This window comes from Myotis daubentonii, chromosome 3, assembly GCF_963259705.1.
Source record: "Myotis daubentonii chromosome 3, mMyoDau2.1, whole genome shotgun sequence".
Lineage (NCBI taxonomy): Eukaryota > Metazoa > Chordata > Mammalia > Chiroptera > Vespertilionidae > Myotis > Myotis daubentonii.
The window spans coordinates 8,672,266-8,692,724 of NC_081842.1; the positions used below are offsets into that span (position 1 = coordinate 8,672,266).

Sequence of the window (20,459 nt, forward strand, 5' to 3'; positions counted from 1 at the left end):
CCCTTTGCTGGCCCCCAGCCTAAGGCCACCTTCCCTTGGTGTGGACCCTGTGGGGACGGGGAGGTGGGCGAGTAGTGGGCGAGGACCTAGAGCACTCAAGGGTCCTCTCCCTTGCATCGAGAGCCATCAGGGGCTGCCCACCTCCAGCCTTTTGGGGCTCCTCGCCCCTCATGGAGTCTCCCAGGGGAGGACACCTCCCTCCAGGAAGACCCCCAGGACCTCAACTCCAAGACCCCCAGCTCCTCCCTGCTCATGGAGCTCCCAGCCCTGGTGCCTGAGAACGGTTTCAGGGCACAGCCCTCTCCTCTTCCCTTTTCTTCTCCCCCTTCCCCTCCTCCTTCCTCTCCCTCAAGGAACCCCTTAGGATGATGCCCTGCCTGCACCCCCACATTCTTTGCTGCCATATTGAATATGGGCCCCTGGGTGCCCTCCTGGCCCTTGACTGGCGCAGCCTTCCCCACCCCACCCCACACCATTGAGTCCAGTGTTTGACCCCATCTTACATCTGTAGAGGCCAGGGTCAGGCTGGCCCTGTCCAGGGGACCAGTGTTGACAATGGTGGTGACATGGAAAAAGGGGTGCCTCCGCCGGCCCATTCCCCGGCTCTCTTTGCCATCCAGGTAACTGGCCCTTCACAGGGTCTGGGGGTCCCGGCCAGACAACTTTGGGGTTCCTCATGGGGTAGAGGGGTGTAGTGAGCAGAGGCCCCTGGGCACCCACATGGGCGCTGGGCACCGGCCCTGCCTGCTGACTGGCTCTCCTGCAGCGGGTCCTCAACAGAAGCATTTGCAGGGACTTTGATCCTAGACTGAGTTACCTGGGGAGGCAGGGCTGCTGGCACAGGCTGTGGGAGGTGGAATGTTCTGGACTCGAGGCAGGTCTCGGCCATGGCAGCAGCCTGGAGTGGCGCTGGGAGTCCTCCTGGAAGTTCCGTCTAAAGTCTGATTCCACTGTCCTCCCGCCTCGCTGAGCCCTCAATAAATCTCCTTGTGCTTAAATTGGCTGGAGTGGATTCTGTTGTCTGCACCTCTGCGGCCCCCGCCCCCCCCTAACTGCAGACCTGACCAGGCAGCGGAGCCAGGCCTGCGAGCCCATGGCGTGAGGGGCTGGGTCACGGGGTGAGGCCAAACGCACACCCTGTGGGACACAGCAAGGAGGTCAGCAGCCGCTCTCAGGCCTCAGGGTGGCCCCGGGCCGGCCGGCCACTGGGGAGGGGGCAGCAGCTGTGAAGTCCCTGGACAGCCCACCCGGGGCTGATGCTCACAGTGGCTGGCACGAGAGAGAACATTTCCATTTCAACCCGAGGCTGTGAGGACTGGAGGGGGATGGCGAGTCAGGAGGCGGTTTGTTTGGGGCAGAGCTGGGCTGGAATCCGCTCTCTGACGTCTGGGCCTGGGAGTTCTCACTCAGGAAACACGAGCCTTGGAGCGCCACCAACACGGGAGGTGAGTCCTTGGTTCAGCCCCAGACCCCAGACCGAGGAGGGGCCCGCGCGGGAGGAGGCAGGGCAGCCGGATTCACAGTCCAGTCTGGGATGCAGCGTCGGAGCCCCTGGGTTGCTGCATCTGTAACCATGGCAACAGCACGGGCAGGAAAGGGAGTGGACCTGGGTTGGCCACCAGGCCCCCCTCCCAGGCGCAGCTGACAACGCTGGCCTGCTTTCTGTGCAAAGAGAGGCGGAGAGAGCATCCCCGAGTGGCAAGCCGCCGGGCGGACCTTCCCTGCCAGCTCAGCGGCTCTGGGAGAGGAAGGAGGGCCGCAGAGCAGCGGAGGGAGAAACCAGGGAGTCGTGGAGAGCGGCCACCCAGCTGGAAAGCGGGTTCCAGAGGCTGTGTTAACAGCTGGCCCTATGGCTGGGGAAACTGAGGCACGGATCGGTGAGACGATTTGTCCCAGGTCGCAGGGGCTGGTGAATGCTGAGCTGGGGTGTGACCAGGCTCCAGGCAGCCGTGGACGGCAGGCAGACGTCAGCAGCCGGGCAGGAAGGCGGAGCGATTAAGATGCGGAGAAAACCCCGAAGGGAGACCAGCGCATTTATTTACAGACGTGGTGACTCTTCTTTCACTCAGTTTGTCACTGCGGCAGGCGAGCCCCCAGACAGTCAGGAGACAGAGCCGTCAGCCACTGAAGTCTCTTATCACATTAAGTCACAGCCACTCCCGCCTCCCGGCCAGCCCGGGGCAGGGATCTGATGAGAATGCTTGCTCAGCCCTGCAGCCCTCCTTCCTTCACCCCTGCCCACCGCACACACTCAGACCTCCAGAAGGTCAGTGGCGAGGGCCTGGCGGCGTCTCTGAGCAGCGGACACCTCTGCACTGGACTTCCCCGAGGGGGCCGCGTGCAGGATGGGCAGCTAGGCCAGGCCCTCCAGCACCGCTCTGAGGTGCTGCCCTGCCAGGCCCCACCAGGGCACCCTCCCCATCCACCGGGTGAGCTGGAGGTGCCCCCCTTGGGCAGGCACCTGCTGTCCTGCTCCTGAGAGCCCTCAGCACCCCCACTGTCTCTGGCTCAGCTGCCACCCTCTCTGCGCCCACTTCTGGACGCCCGGGCCGGGTCCTGCTGTCTCTCTGTGGAAGATCTCGGAGTTAGTGGTGTTGACCAGAGGGTCGCCCTGCGGGTGGTCAGCTGGACCCCGCCCCCCGCCAGGCTCCCGGGTGCTTTGCGGTCTCTCCGTGGCCCCCGCAGAAGCCACTGGACCAAGGGTTCAGAATGGTCGCCAAGCTTCCTGTCCTTGCCCTGGGCTGAGAAGTCGTCTTCAAAAATCAGTCTGTTGGTCTGGACGTCACAGCAACGAGGCCACCAAGACTGAGATTTTTCAAGCCACTCATTTGCATTCTTATCGCGAACCAAGAGGAAGTGCCGGCTCTATTTTAACTGCTGAGCAGCCCCCGGGAAGGACCCAGGCAGGTCCTGGTCACCGCGATGGCCGCCGGCCCAGGGATGCCTGCTGATGCGGCACTCACTCTTGACTGTGGGTGTGACTCGTCAGAACTTAAGTCTGTTTTCATCGCTGGGATGTCTTCTGTTGGGAAAGTTTGCCCACACCCTCTGCTCTGGGTCCTGTGTGGGGCATTGGGTCCATTAGTTTGTTAGAGCTCCTCAGACCCTGAGGACTGTGCATGAATTTAGCCCTGGGCGTGCCAAGAGCATCACCATCTGTGCTGGTGTCTCACCTCCACTTCCTTATGTATTAACGTAACAGTATATGCTCCACGGATATGAAACCATCTATCTGTCATCTCCCTCTTCCCTTTCATTTTCTCCCATTGTCTTACCTTTAGAAAGGTAAAGCATTTCCTCCAAATTGGGGGCGCGGGGGATGGGGAGGAATCTATTCTAGAACCTTTTGCTTTCCAATATCTGTAACTTTAACTTTACCAAATTATGCCAATACCAGGTTGAATGGTTTAATGTTAGTAGAATTTAATACCTGGAGGCCAAGCTTTCCCTCATTTTTTCAAAGTTTTTTCCCACTGCCCTGCTTGTTAATTCTTTGAAATGCTCCGTGGATCACTTCATTAATTAAAAAGGCAAGCTTTGGGCCCTAGCTGGTTTGGCTCAGTGGATAGAGCGTCGGGCCTGAGGACTGAAGGGTCCCGGGTTTGTTTCCGGGCCTGGGTTGATGCCTGGGTTGCAGGCTCAGTCCCCAGTAGGGGGCATGCAGGAGGCAGCTGATCAATGATTCTCTCTCATCATCAATGTTTCCAGATCTCTCTCCCTCACCCTTCCTCTCTGAAATCAATATAAAATATATATTTTTTAAAAAGGGCAAGCTTTGGGATTTTGACCGGCATTGTGTGTGTGTGTGTGTGTGTGTGTGTGTGTGTGTGGCGGAGGGCAGGGTATTGGTGGTGCCAAAGTTAACGGGCGCCACAGGAAAAGCCCAGCCCCTGACACCAGGAGCGATGGCCACGGTGAGAACAAGAGAAGCTGGTCAGCAGCCCTCCACTTCCCGACCTGGCAGATGGTGAGACAGAAGCGCCCGGCTTGGCAGGGCCAACGGAACAGGGGCCGCTCCGCACATCTGGCCGTGCTTGGCCTTGCTCGGGGTTCAGGGGGAGCCCTGGAAGTCAGGAGCAGATGCAAACATTGCTGTGGACAACCTTTCTCCCGAAACCGGGACCTCGAAGGAGCCACCCCAAATAAAAATACAATTTGTGCTGAGATGTCCTTAAAGGGTTTGCTGTTTATCTCAGTGGAGACTGTTGAGAAGAATCCCCGTGGATTTACAAAGGTGCCCAGCTCAGCGGAGTGGGGACTCTTGCACAGGAAACACAACACGCTTGTCAAAAAGACAAGAACGTAGCACGTCAAACCATACGCAAGTTCACGTGCAATCGCAAGCTGCTCTGCGACCCGTTTATCAGCCGGACAAAAACCAGACCGCCTTACTTGAAAAGACGTAAATATTTCAGTGTTCTCTGCATTTCCCTTCTCTTGTTTGCATCCATAATCTAAACAAGTCTTGATGTGTGGTTTTTGTTTCCACCCAGTAGAAGAGATGGGATATTGTGCCGAGGCGAGGTGGCACCGGTGGCTTGCGGAGGAAGTCCTCGGCAGGGTCGTGGTGGCTCCCCGCTGTGCCTGCCTCCTTCCTCTCTGGGCGCCAATCCCTCCCCCCCACCCCCCTACCCTGTCCCTGCGGTGAGCCAGACCCTGTAGTGACACCCTCAGGGCAGAGAGAAAACTGGACGCCTGGGTTACCCAGAGAGAGAGAAGCTGTGAAGGGGGCGTGCTTGGAGGCCATGGGCAGTGCCCAGCTGGCCCCTCCCCCAGGGGCACATTGAGGCTCAGGGATTGGGAAGTGGCAGGTGGGAGGGACTAAACACTCTGGGGCCCTGGCTGCCCAGGGCAGGGATACTGCCAGGCCTAAGGGACAGCGACGGCAGAAATGTGGGGTCTCGCAGGGACACGGGCTGCTGCAGTGGGGCCTGACTTGGGGTGAAGGGCACATCTTCCTTCTCCAAAATAATGACTAATGAGTGTGTCCGGGGGTGGGAGTGGGGGAAGGTCCACGCCTGTGGGATTCCAGGGGGTGCAGGCGCCGGGACTTCTCTCTCACAGGTCCCCTGGCCTGGCCCCAGACCTCTCCCCGCCCCCACCCCTGCCCTTTGCTCTTCTCCTTGGGGTGGGGACATCCTTGTCTGGGGTCAGCCCCACCCTCCCCAAGGCATGGACGAGGCTCTAGAAAAATCTCAGCCTTCAGAAGTCAGAAGGGCCCTGCTTAGGGCCTGGAAACCCCGATCTGATTGGACGCAGTGTAGGCCTCCCCCCCCGCCCCCCCCGGCTGTGGGGCGCCCGCCCTGTCCTCGTGGGGAACGGACCACGGGGAGCCAGGGCTCTGGGGGCCGGAGCCGCCACTGTGCCCTGGCTGTGTGATCTTGGGCAAAAATCACTGAGAGCTTTAACGAGGAAACGGCAGAGCGTTCACCCCAGCGTGGGGCCTGCCTGCTGCTCAGCTCTGGCTCCCACATCCCTCCTGCGGCAGTCGCCTCCCAGGGCAGGCGGCGTGGACAGCGGGATGGGCCTGGCCTTGTGACCACCGGTGGTCTCCTGGCTCCACGTGGACCCCACGGCCTCCCCAGCAAAGCTGGTGCCCGAGGCCTGGGTGGTGCCGGCCCCGCCCCTCCTCCCCCTCCAGGTTCCCAGGGTGTCCTGTCACCCCAGCAGCATCCCAGGGAGGCAGGAGGCCCCCTGGTGGAGGGTTCGGGGTGTTAAGGCGGAACCAAGGGAGCACTGGCCCGAGGAGGCAGCCCAGTCCATCCTGCACACCCACCAGCTGCAGCGAGGGGTAAACTGAGGCTGCAGGAAGCAGCTCTGTGTAGGAGAGGTGTCCCCCGACGGCACTGGTGACTAGGGGCCTGAGGGGTCCTCTGCTTTGGTGGCAGAGCGAGGCCCCAGGGCGTGCTCACAGAGCGCGGAGGCCCCCAGAAACATGCAGACGCAGCCCTGCTCCGTGTAAAGAGTCATAAATATATTTCAGTGTAGACAACGAACAATAAATAGCTGCATGAACGTGTAGGACAGCCTCACGCCTGCTCCCCGTCTGGGCTCGACAACCAGGGCCGCGTGGCCGGGCCCCAAACTGACGCCGCAGGGAAGGTGACCGGCTTCTGTGTGTGAGGTAAACAGTTGTATGAACTTTCCTGTAAAGCGACACCCCCGCAGGGCAGCTCTGGTTTCCAGGCGAACACCCACGAGCCACCGGCATCTGTCCACGCGGGGCACCAGGCCAGAGAGGTGACCGACGTCTCCGGTTGGGGGAGGGCCAGGACGGCGAGACGGCAGCCCTGGAAGCGAGGAGCATCTCCCCAGAGGCCCCAGGGCTTCTCGGGGGGCTCTGGGGTGCAGTGAGGTGGGTCCTGTTCCCGGGGGCCAGGCCCGTCACCCTGTCCTGAGCTTCAGCACCCGGGAGAGGGGCTCCTTGGCGCTGGAGTAGACGAGGTAGGAGCCGGCCGTGGTGCGGAAGGTCTCCCAGTCCCGGCAGCCGAAGGTCGGGAGGCTGTGCACAGCCACAAAGCCTTCGTACCCCTGCCACCTGCGGGAGAGACACGTCAGCCTGGGGCGGGCGGTCTGTGCCGGGCGGCTGGCAGGGCGGGGAGAAGCTGCCCGCACGTCCAGGCTGTGACTCCCCGGCTCCTGCCCCACCCAGTGGGCAGCCTGGCCCTCCGTGCTCTTCCCCAGGCCTCCCCCGGCCTCCCCGCTGTGCACAGCACGGAGGGGCCACATGTCCCCGGGCGGCACAGCTGCCTGGTTATACGCTCAGAGAGCTAGACGAGGAGCCTGCAAAAGGGGAAACTGAGGCCTGGAAGGAGGAACCTGCCCTGTCCACCACCCTGCAGCTCCTCATAGCCACCCAGACACTGGTCCCAGCCAGAATGCCCTGGGGACTCTGCCACCTGGGGGTGGGGGTGGGAGGGGGCAGTGGCAGGGAAGGGTCCTGGCAGTGTTGGTGGGTAACTAAGCCCACACCGTCCCCACTCCTGGGTCACAGCTGACATCGAGGCGCCTGCCCTCAGACACACACCTGCCACCACATGGGTACGGCACCCTGCTTTTCAGCGAAGGAAGCACGCTCCCCGCACACTGCTCTGCACCTCCCTGCCCCCCCAGTTTGGACCCGGAACCCGGCCCGTGGCCCGCTGCTCATGCCGTCAGCGGCTTCCGGGTTTTGCCTTCAAAAGGGATTTACCGGCAGGTGGTTCCAACTTTTGTAGGGTGGCGCTCTCGCAGCGGGTGCCGGGCTCAAAGGCAGGAGTCGTTTTAATTTTGTTATTTTTCCAGACTACTTTCCAGAAAGGCCGGCGGTCCCTGCCCTGATGGGAAAGGGCCGGGGTTCCGCTCCCCGCCCCCTCCCCCCGCCCCCCCCCCCCCCCCCCCCGCTTCCACGCACCACCCCCAGAAGAATGCAGGAAAGAGAATGTGTCATCCTCCTGCTTTGAGAATAACAACATCCAGTGTTTATTCACATCTTTCATTGTTTTCGTCTGAAAATTCCTGTTCATAATATTTTGCCCATTTTTCTGAATTAAAAAAATATTTTATTACTTTGTAGGGGTTCCTTTTCTGTCGTAAGTGTGGTAAAGTTTGTCTTTTATTTATTTTTATTTTTTAATATATTTTTATTGATTTCAGAGAGGAAGGGTGAGGGAGAGAGAGATAGAAACATCAATGATGAGAGAGAATCATTGATCGGCTGCCTCCTGCACGCCCCACACTGGGGATAGAGCTTGCAACCTGGGCGTGTGCCCTTGACCGAAATTGAACCCAGGACCTTTCAGTCCGCAGGCTGACACTCTATCCAATGAGTCAAACCAGGTAGGGCAGTGGTCGGCAAACTGCGGCTCGCGAGCCACATGCGGCTCTTTGGCCCCTTGAGTGTGGCTCTTCCACAAAATACCGACTTCTGCGCATGGGCCACGAAGTTTCAACCGCACTATACGTGCGCGCCTGCACGTGGTATTTTGTGGAAGAGCCACACTGAAGGGGCCAAAGAGCCACATGCGGCTCGCGAGCCGCAGTTTGCCGACCACTGAGCTAGGGCAAAGTTTGTCTTTTGATTTTGAATAGGATGTCTTTTTCCATTTAAAACTTTTAAAGGTAGGTAGCCAGCCAGGTGACCTATTTCCAGCCTTGTTTAAGGAGATCACCATGTCTTCTTGTACAACTTTGTGGTTATAAAAAATCATCTTAGCTTTTCCCTAATATTTCTATAGTTCATCTTTTTTACATTTAGATGCCTAATCCTCATAAAACTTATTTTTTTATATAATATGAAGCAGGAATAGAGCTTTATTTTCTTCCAGATGGACAGAAAACGATATACAAATTATTTTACTAAGTACTGCATCCTTTTTTCATTGAACTGAAATACAATGTTTATCACATTAAATGGCCGTAATTATTGGCTTTCTTGTGGAGTGTATTACACCCCCCCTACAGGTTCATTTCTGCGAAAGCCACACGGCTTTCCTGGCACGCCGTCAGAGCCTCCTTCGCTGTTTTCATTCTTCCAATCTTTCTTGGCCATGTTTGAAAATTTAGTCTTACTAAATTTTAATTAATTTTAAAATTATGCTGCCATGTTGAACACTCTACAGCAAAAAAAATTAGAAAGCCTAAAGAAAGTTGATTTTCCTAGTAAAACATAGGTGACCAAAATTGTCTCAAGAAGAGACGGAAAACCTGGTTACGCCAGTGACCACGGGAGACGCTGGAAAAGGGACCTGGCCCAGGTGGCTTTAGGACGGGGTGTGACCTAATCACAAAGGAAATAGCTAAATCCCACTATCGAAGCTCTCCCGCCCAGAGGCGTGGGCGGACAAGTTGGTAGCAGGTACCTATTGAGTCAGGCTCCACCTCAACCTGGGTAGAGGTACGGCCCCAGAAGAAAACCACAGAGCAATTTCAGTTCCTAATAAGACGCAAAGCTCTTAAATCATTCCGAAACAATCGGTAGCCACTGGCATAGTAAGTAATTACATAGGATCCAGTGGCACTGGTCCCAGGAATTCGAGGAAACCTCTCAGAAGTCATTGCGTCAACCGATTAACAGAGAAGAGCCAGGCCGCAGGCGGGGGAAGGCCGGCCCACGGGACCAGCGGACTCAGCCCGTCCTCCGTCCTGCTCAGCCCCGCGGCCTGAGCCTGCGCTCACCGCGTCAGCCGGGCGCACTGCTGGCCTCACGGGTCTCCTGGAGGCTCCAGCTCCTGGGAACACCAGGCAAACAGCGAAAACGCGAGCAGGAAAGAGGCCAAGTGGCTGGTATTCACAGAGGCAGTTGTGTTCTCAGGACTCCCTCGTGCCTCTGCTCCCCAAAACGGTCAGAGTTGATCGTTTGGTGGTTTGGCCGGGTGGCTAGACACAGAAATTGTCACAAAAAGCAGCTGGAAACGGGACCGGAAAACCCAAGCGCTGTGCTTACAATACGTGAGCCACAGCCAGAGTGAACGGAGCAAGGGTGGCGCCGTGCCCGTGTGAGGACGTGACCTGTTCCCGAAGGCGGGCGACACGTGCGGAGACCTGCGGCGTCCTGGGTGGGAACATGTGATAGGATCCTGTGTCTGCACACTGCACCCGGCCAGGCTCAAGGATGTGAGCATCGGCCTGACTGGGGTCACCTGGCTGACCCAGGGCATGACCGGGACTGGGCAGGGAAGGGGAGTCTACCCCAGGTGAACCAGGTGGGGAGAAGGGTGCCGCCTTCCCAAGCTGTTTACCTGTAAATAATACTGTTTACTGAGAAGGTATTTCCGTCAAAGGAGTTGGCAACCACCAAGAAGTAATCTTCGCCCACTGAGAAGAACTCCCAATCCAGGGCACTGCGGGAACAAGGGGACAGCATTAGGGGCCAACGTTAGGGGACAGGCACTAGGGGGCAATGTTAGGGGACAGGCACTAGGGGCCAACGTTAGGGGACAGGCACTAGGGGGCAATGTTAGGGGACAGGCACTAGGGGCCAATGTTAGGGGACAGGCACTAGGGGCCAACGTTAGGGGACAGGCACTAGGGGGCAATGTTAGGGGACAGGCACTAGGGGCCAATGTTAGGGGACAGCATTAGGGCATGGAGCCTGAGGTACCCCAGAGCTTGGATGCTAGTTTCCAGCCAGTTCTCCTAATCCCAGAACTTGGGGCCCAGGCCCCACCTCAAACCCACAGAGGAGGGGCCAGGCCTGAAGGGAGTGATTTTCTCAGCCACACAGGGAGTTTAGTCATTCACTTGAAATTAAAAAAAAGTGTTTAATTGTAGTAAAATACATATAAAATTTTAACAATTTTTAAAAATCCTCACCCAAGGATGTGCTGAGAGAGAGAGAGAGAGAGAGAGAGAGAGAGAGAGAGAGAGAGAGACATCGATGGGCTGCCATCCGGGCATCAAACCTGCAACCCAGGTATGTGCCCTGGCTGGGAGTTGAACCGGCAACCTTTTGGTGCATGGGACGATGCTCAACCAACTGAGCACTCCAGCAGGGCTCATTTTAATCACTTTTAAGTGCACAGCTCAGTGGCATTAAGCACATTCACAGTGTTGTGCAACCACCACCACCATCCATCTCCGGAACGTTCTAGTCTTTGTGTGTCCGGCTTATTTCACTCAGCATCTTGTCCTCTAGGTTTTCCCATACGGCAGCCTTGTTGGAATTTCATTCCTCGTTAAGGCTGAATACTATCTACAGTTGCTTATCCCTTCACCCGTCGATGGACACTTGGGTTGCAAGTGTGAATGGTGCTGCTATGAAACGGGTACAAAGTCTTTCGCTTTGAAGAGGTTGATATAATCAGAAAAGTGCCAAGCTCAGGGGCATTCCTAAGGGCTGGCAGCACCCTGGAGGTGGACACGTGAGGAAAGTGGCCATCCCCCCTCCCCTTCCCACTCCTTCCCGGACACCAATAAGGTGCCCACGTAGAAACGCCCCTACACTGGGAAGCTGTGTTTCTTGTCGCAAACGGACACGTGCATTCTTAGTCGAGAAGCTCCTGAATCGGCGAAGGATGAGCCTGTGCACGGACTTGGTCAGTTCTGAGGGCTCTGGCAGATAACTTCCTGGGAGACCACCCAGAGCCCTGTCCCTCCGGGAGGCCCCACCATCACCTCTCTGGTGACTGCAGGCCCTGTGCCCACTTTACAGGTGAGGAAACTGAGGCTGCAGCCACACCCTAGTCAGTCAGACGCCGAGGCCCGGCCAGTGAGTCTGTGTCTGGTGGCCGTGGGCGGAGGCCTGGTCGGGCAGCAGAGGGCCCCTGTCTGGTGGAGACTCACTGCAGGTTCCCTCCCGGTGGGGACTGAGAGCTCTGGCCTAGAGCAGGGTGCTCAGGCAGGACCCCGGGAGTGAGGGGGTGTCTAGGAGGTACTGGGGGCATGCAGGGATGGCTGAGGCCGGCAGGGACCCTGGCGCACCTCACACCTCCCTTCTCCCATTGGCCAGGATCACGTCTTGGCCCCTTCCAGCCATGGCCACTTATGATTCAGCCCCAAAGTGGAGGCCACAACTGTGCTCACTGAGGAGTGGCCTGGGAGGCGTGGCCCTGGGAAGGGTCCGTGGTGTCCTTCCACGTGAGTTGTTCCTCCAGTCGTAACTGGGTTCTGAAACCAAGACCCGTGGGAAAGCCGCGAGCAGCAGCCGTTCACAGCCCGCACCCCGCGCACCGCGGGGGCCGCCTGGCCTCGCCGGGAGGAAGACCGTGGGCGGGGTGGCGCCCTGCTTGGCTGGAGCAGCGTGACAGCAGTTACCCTGACTATCCTCTGAGGGTTTTCTTTTTATTCTTTAGAACAACTGCATTTAGTCAAAAGGTGGAAATGACCTACTTGTGCATCAACGGACAACTGGGCGAGAGAAATGTGGCCTGTCCGCACGATGCCTATCACTTGGCCACACAAGGAACGTAGCATGACGCGTGTTCTTGTGTGTGAATGTCCACCACAGGGGTCCGCGGGGACCGGCAGCCGACGGGGGGTGCCCGGGGCTGGGGACCAGGGGGAGGGGTGACAGTGAAAGGCAGGGGCTTCTTTCTCAGGCATGTGATGTTCTAAAGTCACCTGTGGTGATGGTTGCACATACCTGTGAATTTAATACAAACGAACCACACTGTTTCAAAGGAATTAGAGTCAAGATTATAAACATGAGCCACCCAATCCCTCCACTGGCCCTGGAGAAGCCATTCACCATGCAGGAGTGAGGCCACGCCCACCGACGAGGGACGCAGGCAGCCTTCTGTGCTGGTGGCCACGGCGTGTGGCTTTGGGGACCGTCACGAGGCTGGGCTGCCGCCTCCTCTGGGTGGGCTCGGTGGGGAGCGCAGCGGGGGAGGTCGCTGTCGGCCGAGCCGATCCTGTGCCCGCCGGCCTCGCCCTCCCTCCCAGCCAGTTATGGCTCCGCATACCTGCAGGTCGGGATCTCCTGGAACTTGACAAATGTCTGTGCGGTGATGTTCAGCTCGTAGATGACCGAGTTGATGACGTAGGAGTCATTTTGCACTTGCATTTCCACATCGTAGCTGTGACTGTTGGCAACAGCCAGAAAGATCCTGTCTCCAATATGGAAGACTTCCCAGTCCGCGGCGCCAAATGTCTGGGCGGGAAGGAGAGGGGGGCAGGGCACACTCATGAACAGAGACGGCAGGAGCCGCCAAGTGACGCCACACACACACACACACACACACACCCCGCCGAGCTCGTCGGGCAAGGTCCCCGCTCTCCAGCCTGGATTCGCTCAGTTTCCCAAGGCGGCGACTCTCACTCCCTTTACAAACAGGAGTGCCAGTTGTGCCTGTACCTGAACTGTGCCACATCTGGGGTGACTGCTTCTTAGCCATCTGTGCCACCCACTCCCCCAAGCCCCAGTGCTGCCCTTCCTTCAAGGTCTAGCTGCTACCACACCTCTTCCAGGGAGCCCTCCCTGCTTCCTCCAGTCTGGCCCTGAACTCTGAAGCAACCTGTAGGTGCCTCTTGTGTTTCTCACTATGAGCTGTTCCTGCCTGCGGTTCTCCTTTGGGTCTCCCCACAGCCCCATCTCTGGGTTCCCGTGCACACTGTTGCTCCCAAATCACTTGTCACCCTCGAGGCTGAGGTGTGCAGGGTCAACAGGGCTGGGCTTTGGCGCGAGTGGCCAGCTGTGGAGCCTGTGCCCCCGACCGCGAGCTGCATGAGCTGATTTGCGTGTGGGGCCCACGAGGAGGAAGGTGATGGGCAGCTCACGGCCAGCATCTCGGGCCTAGCGGCGGTGCTGGTGCAGGGGGAGGGGAGGACCAGAGAAACCCAGATCCAGGCCCTGGCTGAGCTCTGGGGAGAGGGCAGGGCAGAAACGAAAGGAGACATTTTCCTGGGGAGCGAGGGGCAGGTGCCTGGAGAGGCCCAGGGGTGAGAGAGGGAGACCCTGGCAGGGCACTGTGGCAGGGGACAGTGTTTTGCCCCACGCCCAGCAGAGGGCGACATTGTCCGCCTCGGCCCAGCCCAGCCCAGGTAGCTGCTGTCTGAGAACACTCCTGGGGGCCCCTAAGCTGGGCTCGGAGCCAGGAGCTCTAGAAACAGGTCTGGATGGGTCCTGAGGAGCGGAGCCAAGTAAGGTTAAGCCAAAGGCTGACTCCCTAGGACAAGGACCGGAACCAGACACCTGGCGGTCCCTGATCCCTCGGGGGCCAGCAGCTTGGTAAGGCCTTTCTGGATCAGCCTGTCCTCTCCTACACGCGGCTCCGGGAGGTGGCACCATTCTTCCCCTGGGGCGCCCCACGACCTCTGAGCAGCAGGCTCGGACACTGGGCGCCGTAGGGGCCTTCAGCATCACCCGCCCGGTGGCTATTCACAGACAGCGACAGTGACAGACCCACACGGGGCAGAGAGTCACACGCATACGGCGGTGACTTCGCAGAAACCCAACAGGAGATGTCAGACTGTTACTAGTAGATCCCAGCTCCTCTGACCTGTGCTGGGGAGACCATGTCAATGGGAAACAGCACACATGTGTGCACGAGTAAATGCACATACCTGTGTGCACACACCTGCATGTACACACACCTGTGCACACACTCCTGCATGCATGCGTGCACACGGGCACTCCTCCACAGTTCAGGGGCCAGGAGCTGTAAGAGGGGATTTCCCCCAGGACTTCGTGGGGCTCTGAGCCACTGGACCAGACCGCTCCCTTCTCCTGAGCCCCAGCATAAGGGTGACAAAAGGGGACCCGGGAGGGTGCTGGGGCACTGGCAGCAGGGGAAGAAGAGGCCCTGAGGTGTGGCGGGGGCGGGGGGGGGGCAGGGAGGAGTGTCAGGTGGGCGTGGCTCAGAGGGGCTGTCATCCGCCTCTGCTCCGTGTGCCCAGCCAGTTGGAGCCAATACAGCAAATATGAGGAGCTTCGTTCCATGCGAATTTCAGAGAAACAATTTTCCGGGACTTGTGTATCCCATGCAATACTCAGGCCATGCTTTTACTAAAAAATCATTCCTTGTTTCTCTAGAATTCAAATGGAACAGGCGCTCTGTAGTTGATCTGGCCACAGGCTAGCAGAGACCTGCATGGGGCTGGCTGGGTCACAGTCACTATTGTCAGCGATCCCTCATCCCCACAGCGTGGCTGCCAGGAGCACCCCAGAGCGGGGCCAACACCTGCACCCTGGGCCAGAGGCTGGGCTCCCCACACTGGGAAGCAGGTCTGAAGCTGCCTGGGGCTGCACCAGCCTGAGGCACCTGCTGGGCTGGGCCGGCTCTCCCCTCCTTCCCTCCTTCCAAGGGAATCCCCCCAGAGCCCTGCTCTGCCCTGCCAGCCTGGCATGGCGCCCGGGGGGCTCGGGAGCACCTCTTGGGGGGATGGTGCCGCCTGGAGCCCTGGAGCCCCTGACAGCCCCCCTCGAGGGTGGGTGGGCTCCCGGGGTCATCGGACCAGTGTGGGCAAGGTCCTCGGGTTCCAGCTTGGATGGAGCAAAGAACCAAGGGGGTGGGAGTGCCCAGGAGAGGGCAGGGGGGTGGGGACACTCTCAGCTCCTGCCTCCCAGAGCCAGCGGATGTCACAGGAGAAAGCACCCTCTCCCTGGAGCATCCGCCTGCATTGAGCCCGGCCCCTCCCAGGTCCCTCCTGGGCGTGGGGACCACAGGGGGTGCTCTCTCACGCCACCCTCCTTACAGAGGTGGATCTTAACCAACTTTCTTGCCTCTTTCTTTCTTTTCATTTGCTTCTGGACATTTAGATTCTTGGTGGAGACAGTTTCCAACAAGCCCACAGCTTCCCCGCCACCTGCACACCCGCTGGCCACTCCGTGCAGCAGCTCCATGCGCCCCATCCACCTGCCTGGCTCAACGCTCCCTCCATCACTGACCCTCTCCTGGGGGCCCTGGGCACTCAGCCACCCTCTGCCCCAAGCCTCCCCGGCTCTGGGCCCTCAGGTCCACCAGGGACTTAGCCATCAGCCCCACCTCCCAAGGCAGCGAACCCTGAACCCAGAACCTTGGTCAGCGGCGCCCCTCTCCCCGCCCTTACCATGTCCCCTCCTCATCCCTGCCCCCTCCACCTGGGCCTCCATTTGATCACATGACCACAGCCCCGCAACCCCACTGCCTTCACTCAGGGAGCAGACACCCCAGCAGCCGGAGGCTGGGCTCCATGCACAGAGCCGTTCCCTCCTGGACACGCCCAGCTCAGGCCTCCTTTGGTCCCAGATGATGAGGACCAGTGGCTGGGGCCTGGGTTTCTGCCACCTGGAGGGAGGGTCCTGGAGTCCCTGGTGGGTGGGCAGCCAGCCTCCACTCACATCTGGACCCAAAGCCCTGCGAGCCCGGATTCCCCAGGAGCAGCAGCTCCGCGTCCCCCAGGCCCACCGCCGCTCCTGCCAGCGAGGGCAGGGTGCACAGCTCTGCAAACGGCCCAAACCTGCGCCCCGAACCCTGCGAAGGGGCCCCCGCGATGCCAGCACCTCTCCCCCCACATGTCTCCGAGCACCCTGCCTCTCCTGCTTCAAAGCTCACGGTCACACCAAACTCCACACCAAACAGTAAACACATCGAGGCATCTCCAAGGCTTGAAAGGACTTAAACACAATACAAAATGCTGGCAACACAGCAAAGTGGAATTCTGTGGAGTTGGAGGAATTATTGCGAGGTGTGAACAGATGCGGCTTGTAAGAGGAGGCCTTCAGGCAGGAAACAAAGCTGGTGGATGCCCTCAGAGCTTGGGCGGCCGCAGTGCCCTGGGCGTCCATCGGAGCAGCAGTGCTGGCTCCTGGGACAGCTCTGCCCTAGGGCTAGAGACCTCCCTCATGGCCACAGAGGTCCTGCTCCCACCACCTGCTCCTGGATGCTTCTCTCCTGCCCTCGGCCCACGCTCCTCAGGGTCACATCGCAGGGACGGGCCTTCACCTCGTGCAGCTGGCCCATTTCTGCCCTCTGCCTCCGCCTCCCTTCTGAGGATGCCCCTGTCCAGGACTGGGCACAGACTAAGCTGGCTCACAGATGCCACCTGAAAATGCAGTGGCCACCTCCTTCCAGGCCGGCTTGTCTGCCATCATCGACATCCCCATGGGTGGGTCCTGTAACCACCTTCCGGACCCCTCCTCCTGCCTTCCCTTCAGCGTCTTGTCCTGGCCCTTTTTTTGTTTTGTTAATCCTCACTCGGTGATATTTCTTCTATTGCTTTTTAGAGAGAGTGGAAAGAGCAGGGGAGGGGGAAAGAGAGAGACACATCGATTGGTTGCCTCCCGCACACACCCTGACTGGGGCCAGGGATCGAACCTGCAACCCAAGTGTGTGCCCTTGACCAGTCTCAAACCCGGACCCTCAGTCCATGGGTTGACTCTCTAGCCACTGAGCCACACCAGCCAGGGTGACAATGACAATTTGTACGAATCCTCTTCTGCTTCGGGAACTAGCTCAGTTTCTCCCTGTGAGGGTCTGTGTGTGCACTTTAGCCTCCGTGTCTCAGGTCTCCTGTCCGACCCCCGGGCACCCTGAGTTGTCTGAGTCTGTTGAGTGTGAGGAAGGCTGTGGCTGGATTTGCTGCCGGCAGGCGTGTCCTGGGGCCTGGGGCTTCCGGTAGTGGCCCTGGGGGATGTGCTGCAAGGAAGACCTTCCTAAATCGGCCTTTTGTCGTATTGCACCTTTCTGTTCAAATGTAGGCGATTTAGGATCACCGTGTTGGTAGCCGTAGGATGGCAATCTCCAGAATGACCCCCAACCCACCACAGGAGGCGCCCCCCCCCCGCCCCCCCCCATCACATAATGGACTGGCCCTGCCAAGAACCTGGCCTGGTTGACCAAAGCCACCAGCTGCCCCTCTGTGCCAGGCTGCGGCCCTGCTCCCAGGACACCACAGAGCTCTGCTCCGGCCCCAGCGCGCCTGCTGGAGACGTGGAAACCATCACCTGAGTCTTCTTCCAGAACAAAGTCTCCGGTTCCTACGATTGTCCCTCCTTCCATACCACTCAAATCCCTTCCAGACCGCCCACCTCCCCAAGCTCCCAGGGTGCCGAGCTGCAGCTGCACAGCCCCAAGCCCTCCTGGGCGGGCACGCTCACTGCTCACCTCACCGCTCACCGGGGCGCTGCCATCCCGCCTGCTTCCCAGGCACCATGGGGCCTCGGTGACGCATGCAATTAACTTAGAGCCTACGGAGTGTCCGCAAACACAGCCGTCGGCCTGTTGCCTGCACCCCTGCCCGGACCTCCACGCGGCCCTTGCCCTGCGGCTCCAGGCCACATTCTCATTCTGTCCCCGCTAGTCCAGTCGGGCGTCCTTGGGAACCTGCTTTCCCACAGCAGCCTTGTCCCGTCCCCCCCAACCCAGACGCATTTGCACCTCCTCAGGCTAATTCCAGTCAGAGATCCCGTCCCCCTGGGCAGACCCAGGCCCGCCGATTGCTGGGCCCTTTCAGACCAGCACGCACGCCCCCAGCACCTCCTCCCCTCACAGGACGGCTGCGCTGTCCCCGAGTCTCCGCGTGCGTAGGCACCACAGCAATGACCATAAGGAGCATTCGAGAAAGACCCTGCCCAACGCTGAATAAAGCAACGGCACAGCTGGGTTCCAATCCAAGTTCTGTCGAGAGCAAGTCCGATAACTCCTGAGCCTCCGTTTCCCGTGAGTAAGAGGGGACGAGTGACAGAAGTTACCTCACAGCCCCGCCAGCATGGCTCAGTGGTTGAGCGTCAACCTATGAACCAGGAGGTCATGGTTCGATTCCTGATTGGGGCACATGCCCGGGTGCGGGCTTGATCCCCAGTGTGGGTCGTGCGGGAGGCAGCCGATCAGTGATTCTCTCTCATCATTGATGTTTCTGTCTCTCTCTCCCTCTCCCCTCCTCCCTGAAATCAATAAAAATATATTTAAAAACAAAACAAAACAAGAAAAAGAATGACGCCTCACCCCAGTCCTGCTTCCCCCAGTGAATCCCCCCACCCCACCTGGGAAACAGCACCCTGATTATTAACCTTGGAGTCATGCTGGCTCTTCCCGGCCTCACTGGTCCAGTCAACAGCTCTCGTGAATTCGGCTTCGTGAACGTGCTTTAGAAGCCTCCACAGCTTCCAGATGGTGCTGCCACCTCCCTCGCCCAGGGCCGCAGCTCCTGCCCTGCGATGGGCACATGCACGCCCCGCCCTGCCCCTGCGCTCCTGTCATGGTCCACGTCACAGCCGCCTGGGACACGTGCGGTCCGCAGGGTGTCTAATGCTGTCCCACCCTAATAAATACTCCTGCGGCCTGATCACAGGTCTTGCTAACCAGCCCATGGCGACCGGAACCAGCTGAGGGACCTCGAGGTCTGAGGGAACGTGGAGAGTGCTGCCCCCACCCGCCACATGTGGCCAGGTCAGCGGTCAGCTGTCCGCCTGCCCCAGGGCAGGAGCCTGACACCCAGGGGTGGCCAGACAGCGGGGGTCAGGAGGCCAGTCTGAGCAGCAGGTGCAGCCAGGACACCTTTGTGACAGAGGGACAGCCGAGCCAGCGCACCCCTCTCTCAGGTTAGGGCTCCCCAGGCTCTTTTGGGGGAGGCTGCCGTGTGCAACATGACTCAGCCTGAGCCTTATTCAGGGGCGGGGGAGGCACCTGGGGTGGAGGCGCAGGGGTGAAGGTCCCGACCGGCACCGGTCCTGGCTGGGGCCCCCAACCGGCATCACCAGGCGCTGTGTGGGATCGGGTAGGCCCTGGGGGCACAGGGCGCAGTGCCCTTCCTTACCAGGAAAGACTGGAAGAGCCGGAAGGAGCCGACCAGCCAGACGTACAGGTGTGAGTGCACCTTGGTGGACGTGCCGTTGAAGGCGTTGGCCACCACCAAGAAGGAGTAGGGCCCCACCGTGAAGAACTCCCAGTCGTAGGCGCCGGAGGTGGCGATGGTCTGGTTGGCCTCGAACAGGCGCGTCCGCGGGTTCCACTTGTAGATGACGCTGTCGATGTTGTGGTTGTCTCCTGGAAGCCAAGTGGCTGCGTTGAGGGAGGGGCACAGACTACCGTGGCCTCATAGCAGCCTCGACAGAGCTCTGGCCCCCCTGGACCCTGCCTCAGGCCCCTGCTGCCTGTCCAGCCCAGCCAGGCCTGGGCCACTCTGGGTGTGGCCCCCACTCACCCCACACTCTCCTGCCCTCCCCAGCAAGGACACCCTTCAGGCGGCTCACTCCTGCCTCTGCCCAGAAGAAAGCCCTCAGGGGGCTCCCCTTTGGGTGGCTCAGGACCCTCCCCATGGCCTTCAGGGTCTTGAAGATGGAGCCCCCTGCCTCTTCCCAGCCTCACCTGTCACAGCCCAGGGCCCCCTGGCTCCCACCTCTCCCGCAGGTCAGGCCGCATGCTCCCTGGGGCCCCCTGGCCAGCCTCTCACTTCCATGGAGAGCTTGGTGAGCAGGCTCTTGGGGTCGCCCTGCCCATCAGCGGGTGGTGGGGGCTCCTCAGGCCCCCACAGAGCTCCCTCATGGGTCTCGGGCTCAGGGAAACTCTGAGCATGGAGCCCACTGAGGCCTGAGCTAGAGATGCCCTGCAGGGCCGCGGCCACCTTGGACGTGTCCGGCCCTGAGTCACAGGATGGGGAGGGCTTGCAGAGGTCACTAGTGGGGGATGGTGATTGCTGGCCCAGAAACAAGGTTAGCCGGCCCCTCGCAGCCTGTCCCCCACCACACCCACGATTCACAGAGTCTGTGTGCACACGATGACCTGTTCTCAGAAACCAGGTCCACATCCTTCCAGCGACACCCCCACCTGTCCATACCCCGTCCCCAGGGCTGACCCTGGGCCTGCTGGTCAGAGAGGTCACCTTCCCACCATGTCAGTCAGATCCTCCCAGAAGGAGGTGAGTTAGTTAGTCAGTTAGTTAGTCAGTCAGTTAATCAGTTAGTTAGTGTTAAATGAGGCAGTCTGGGCAGCCAGTGGCCCTTATTTTCGTGGCAACTCTCCTGGGGGTGACACAGACCACCTGACTTCCTACCTGGACAGCTGGGAGGTGCTTAGGTGTGCTCACCCTCAGAGGCCACAACAGGTGGCCGAGCCCAAGGA

General features: G+C 59.6%; 1 protein-coding gene across 1 annotated transcript in view; it reads right to left on the reverse strand.

Annotated features, from left to right (window-relative positions):
* Nucleotides 1–5,971: 5,971 nt before the first annotated feature.
* Nucleotides 5,972–20,459, reverse strand: part of TSPEAR (thrombospondin type laminin G domain and EAR repeats) — a 55,192-nt gene continuing 40,704 nt past the window's right edge. The window contains exons 9-12 of the mRNA XM_059686680.1: nt 19,156–19,385; nt 12,384–12,571; nt 9,720–9,821; nt 5,972–6,538 (exon numbers count right to left, since the gene is read on the reverse strand). Coding sequence (XP_059542663.1) covers nt 6,385–6,538; nt 9,720–9,821; nt 12,384–12,571; nt 19,156–19,385 — 674 coding nt within the window. The 3' untranslated portion in view covers nt 5,972–6,384. The remainder of the gene's footprint in view (nt 6,539–9,719; nt 9,822–12,383; nt 12,572–19,155; nt 19,386–20,459) is intronic.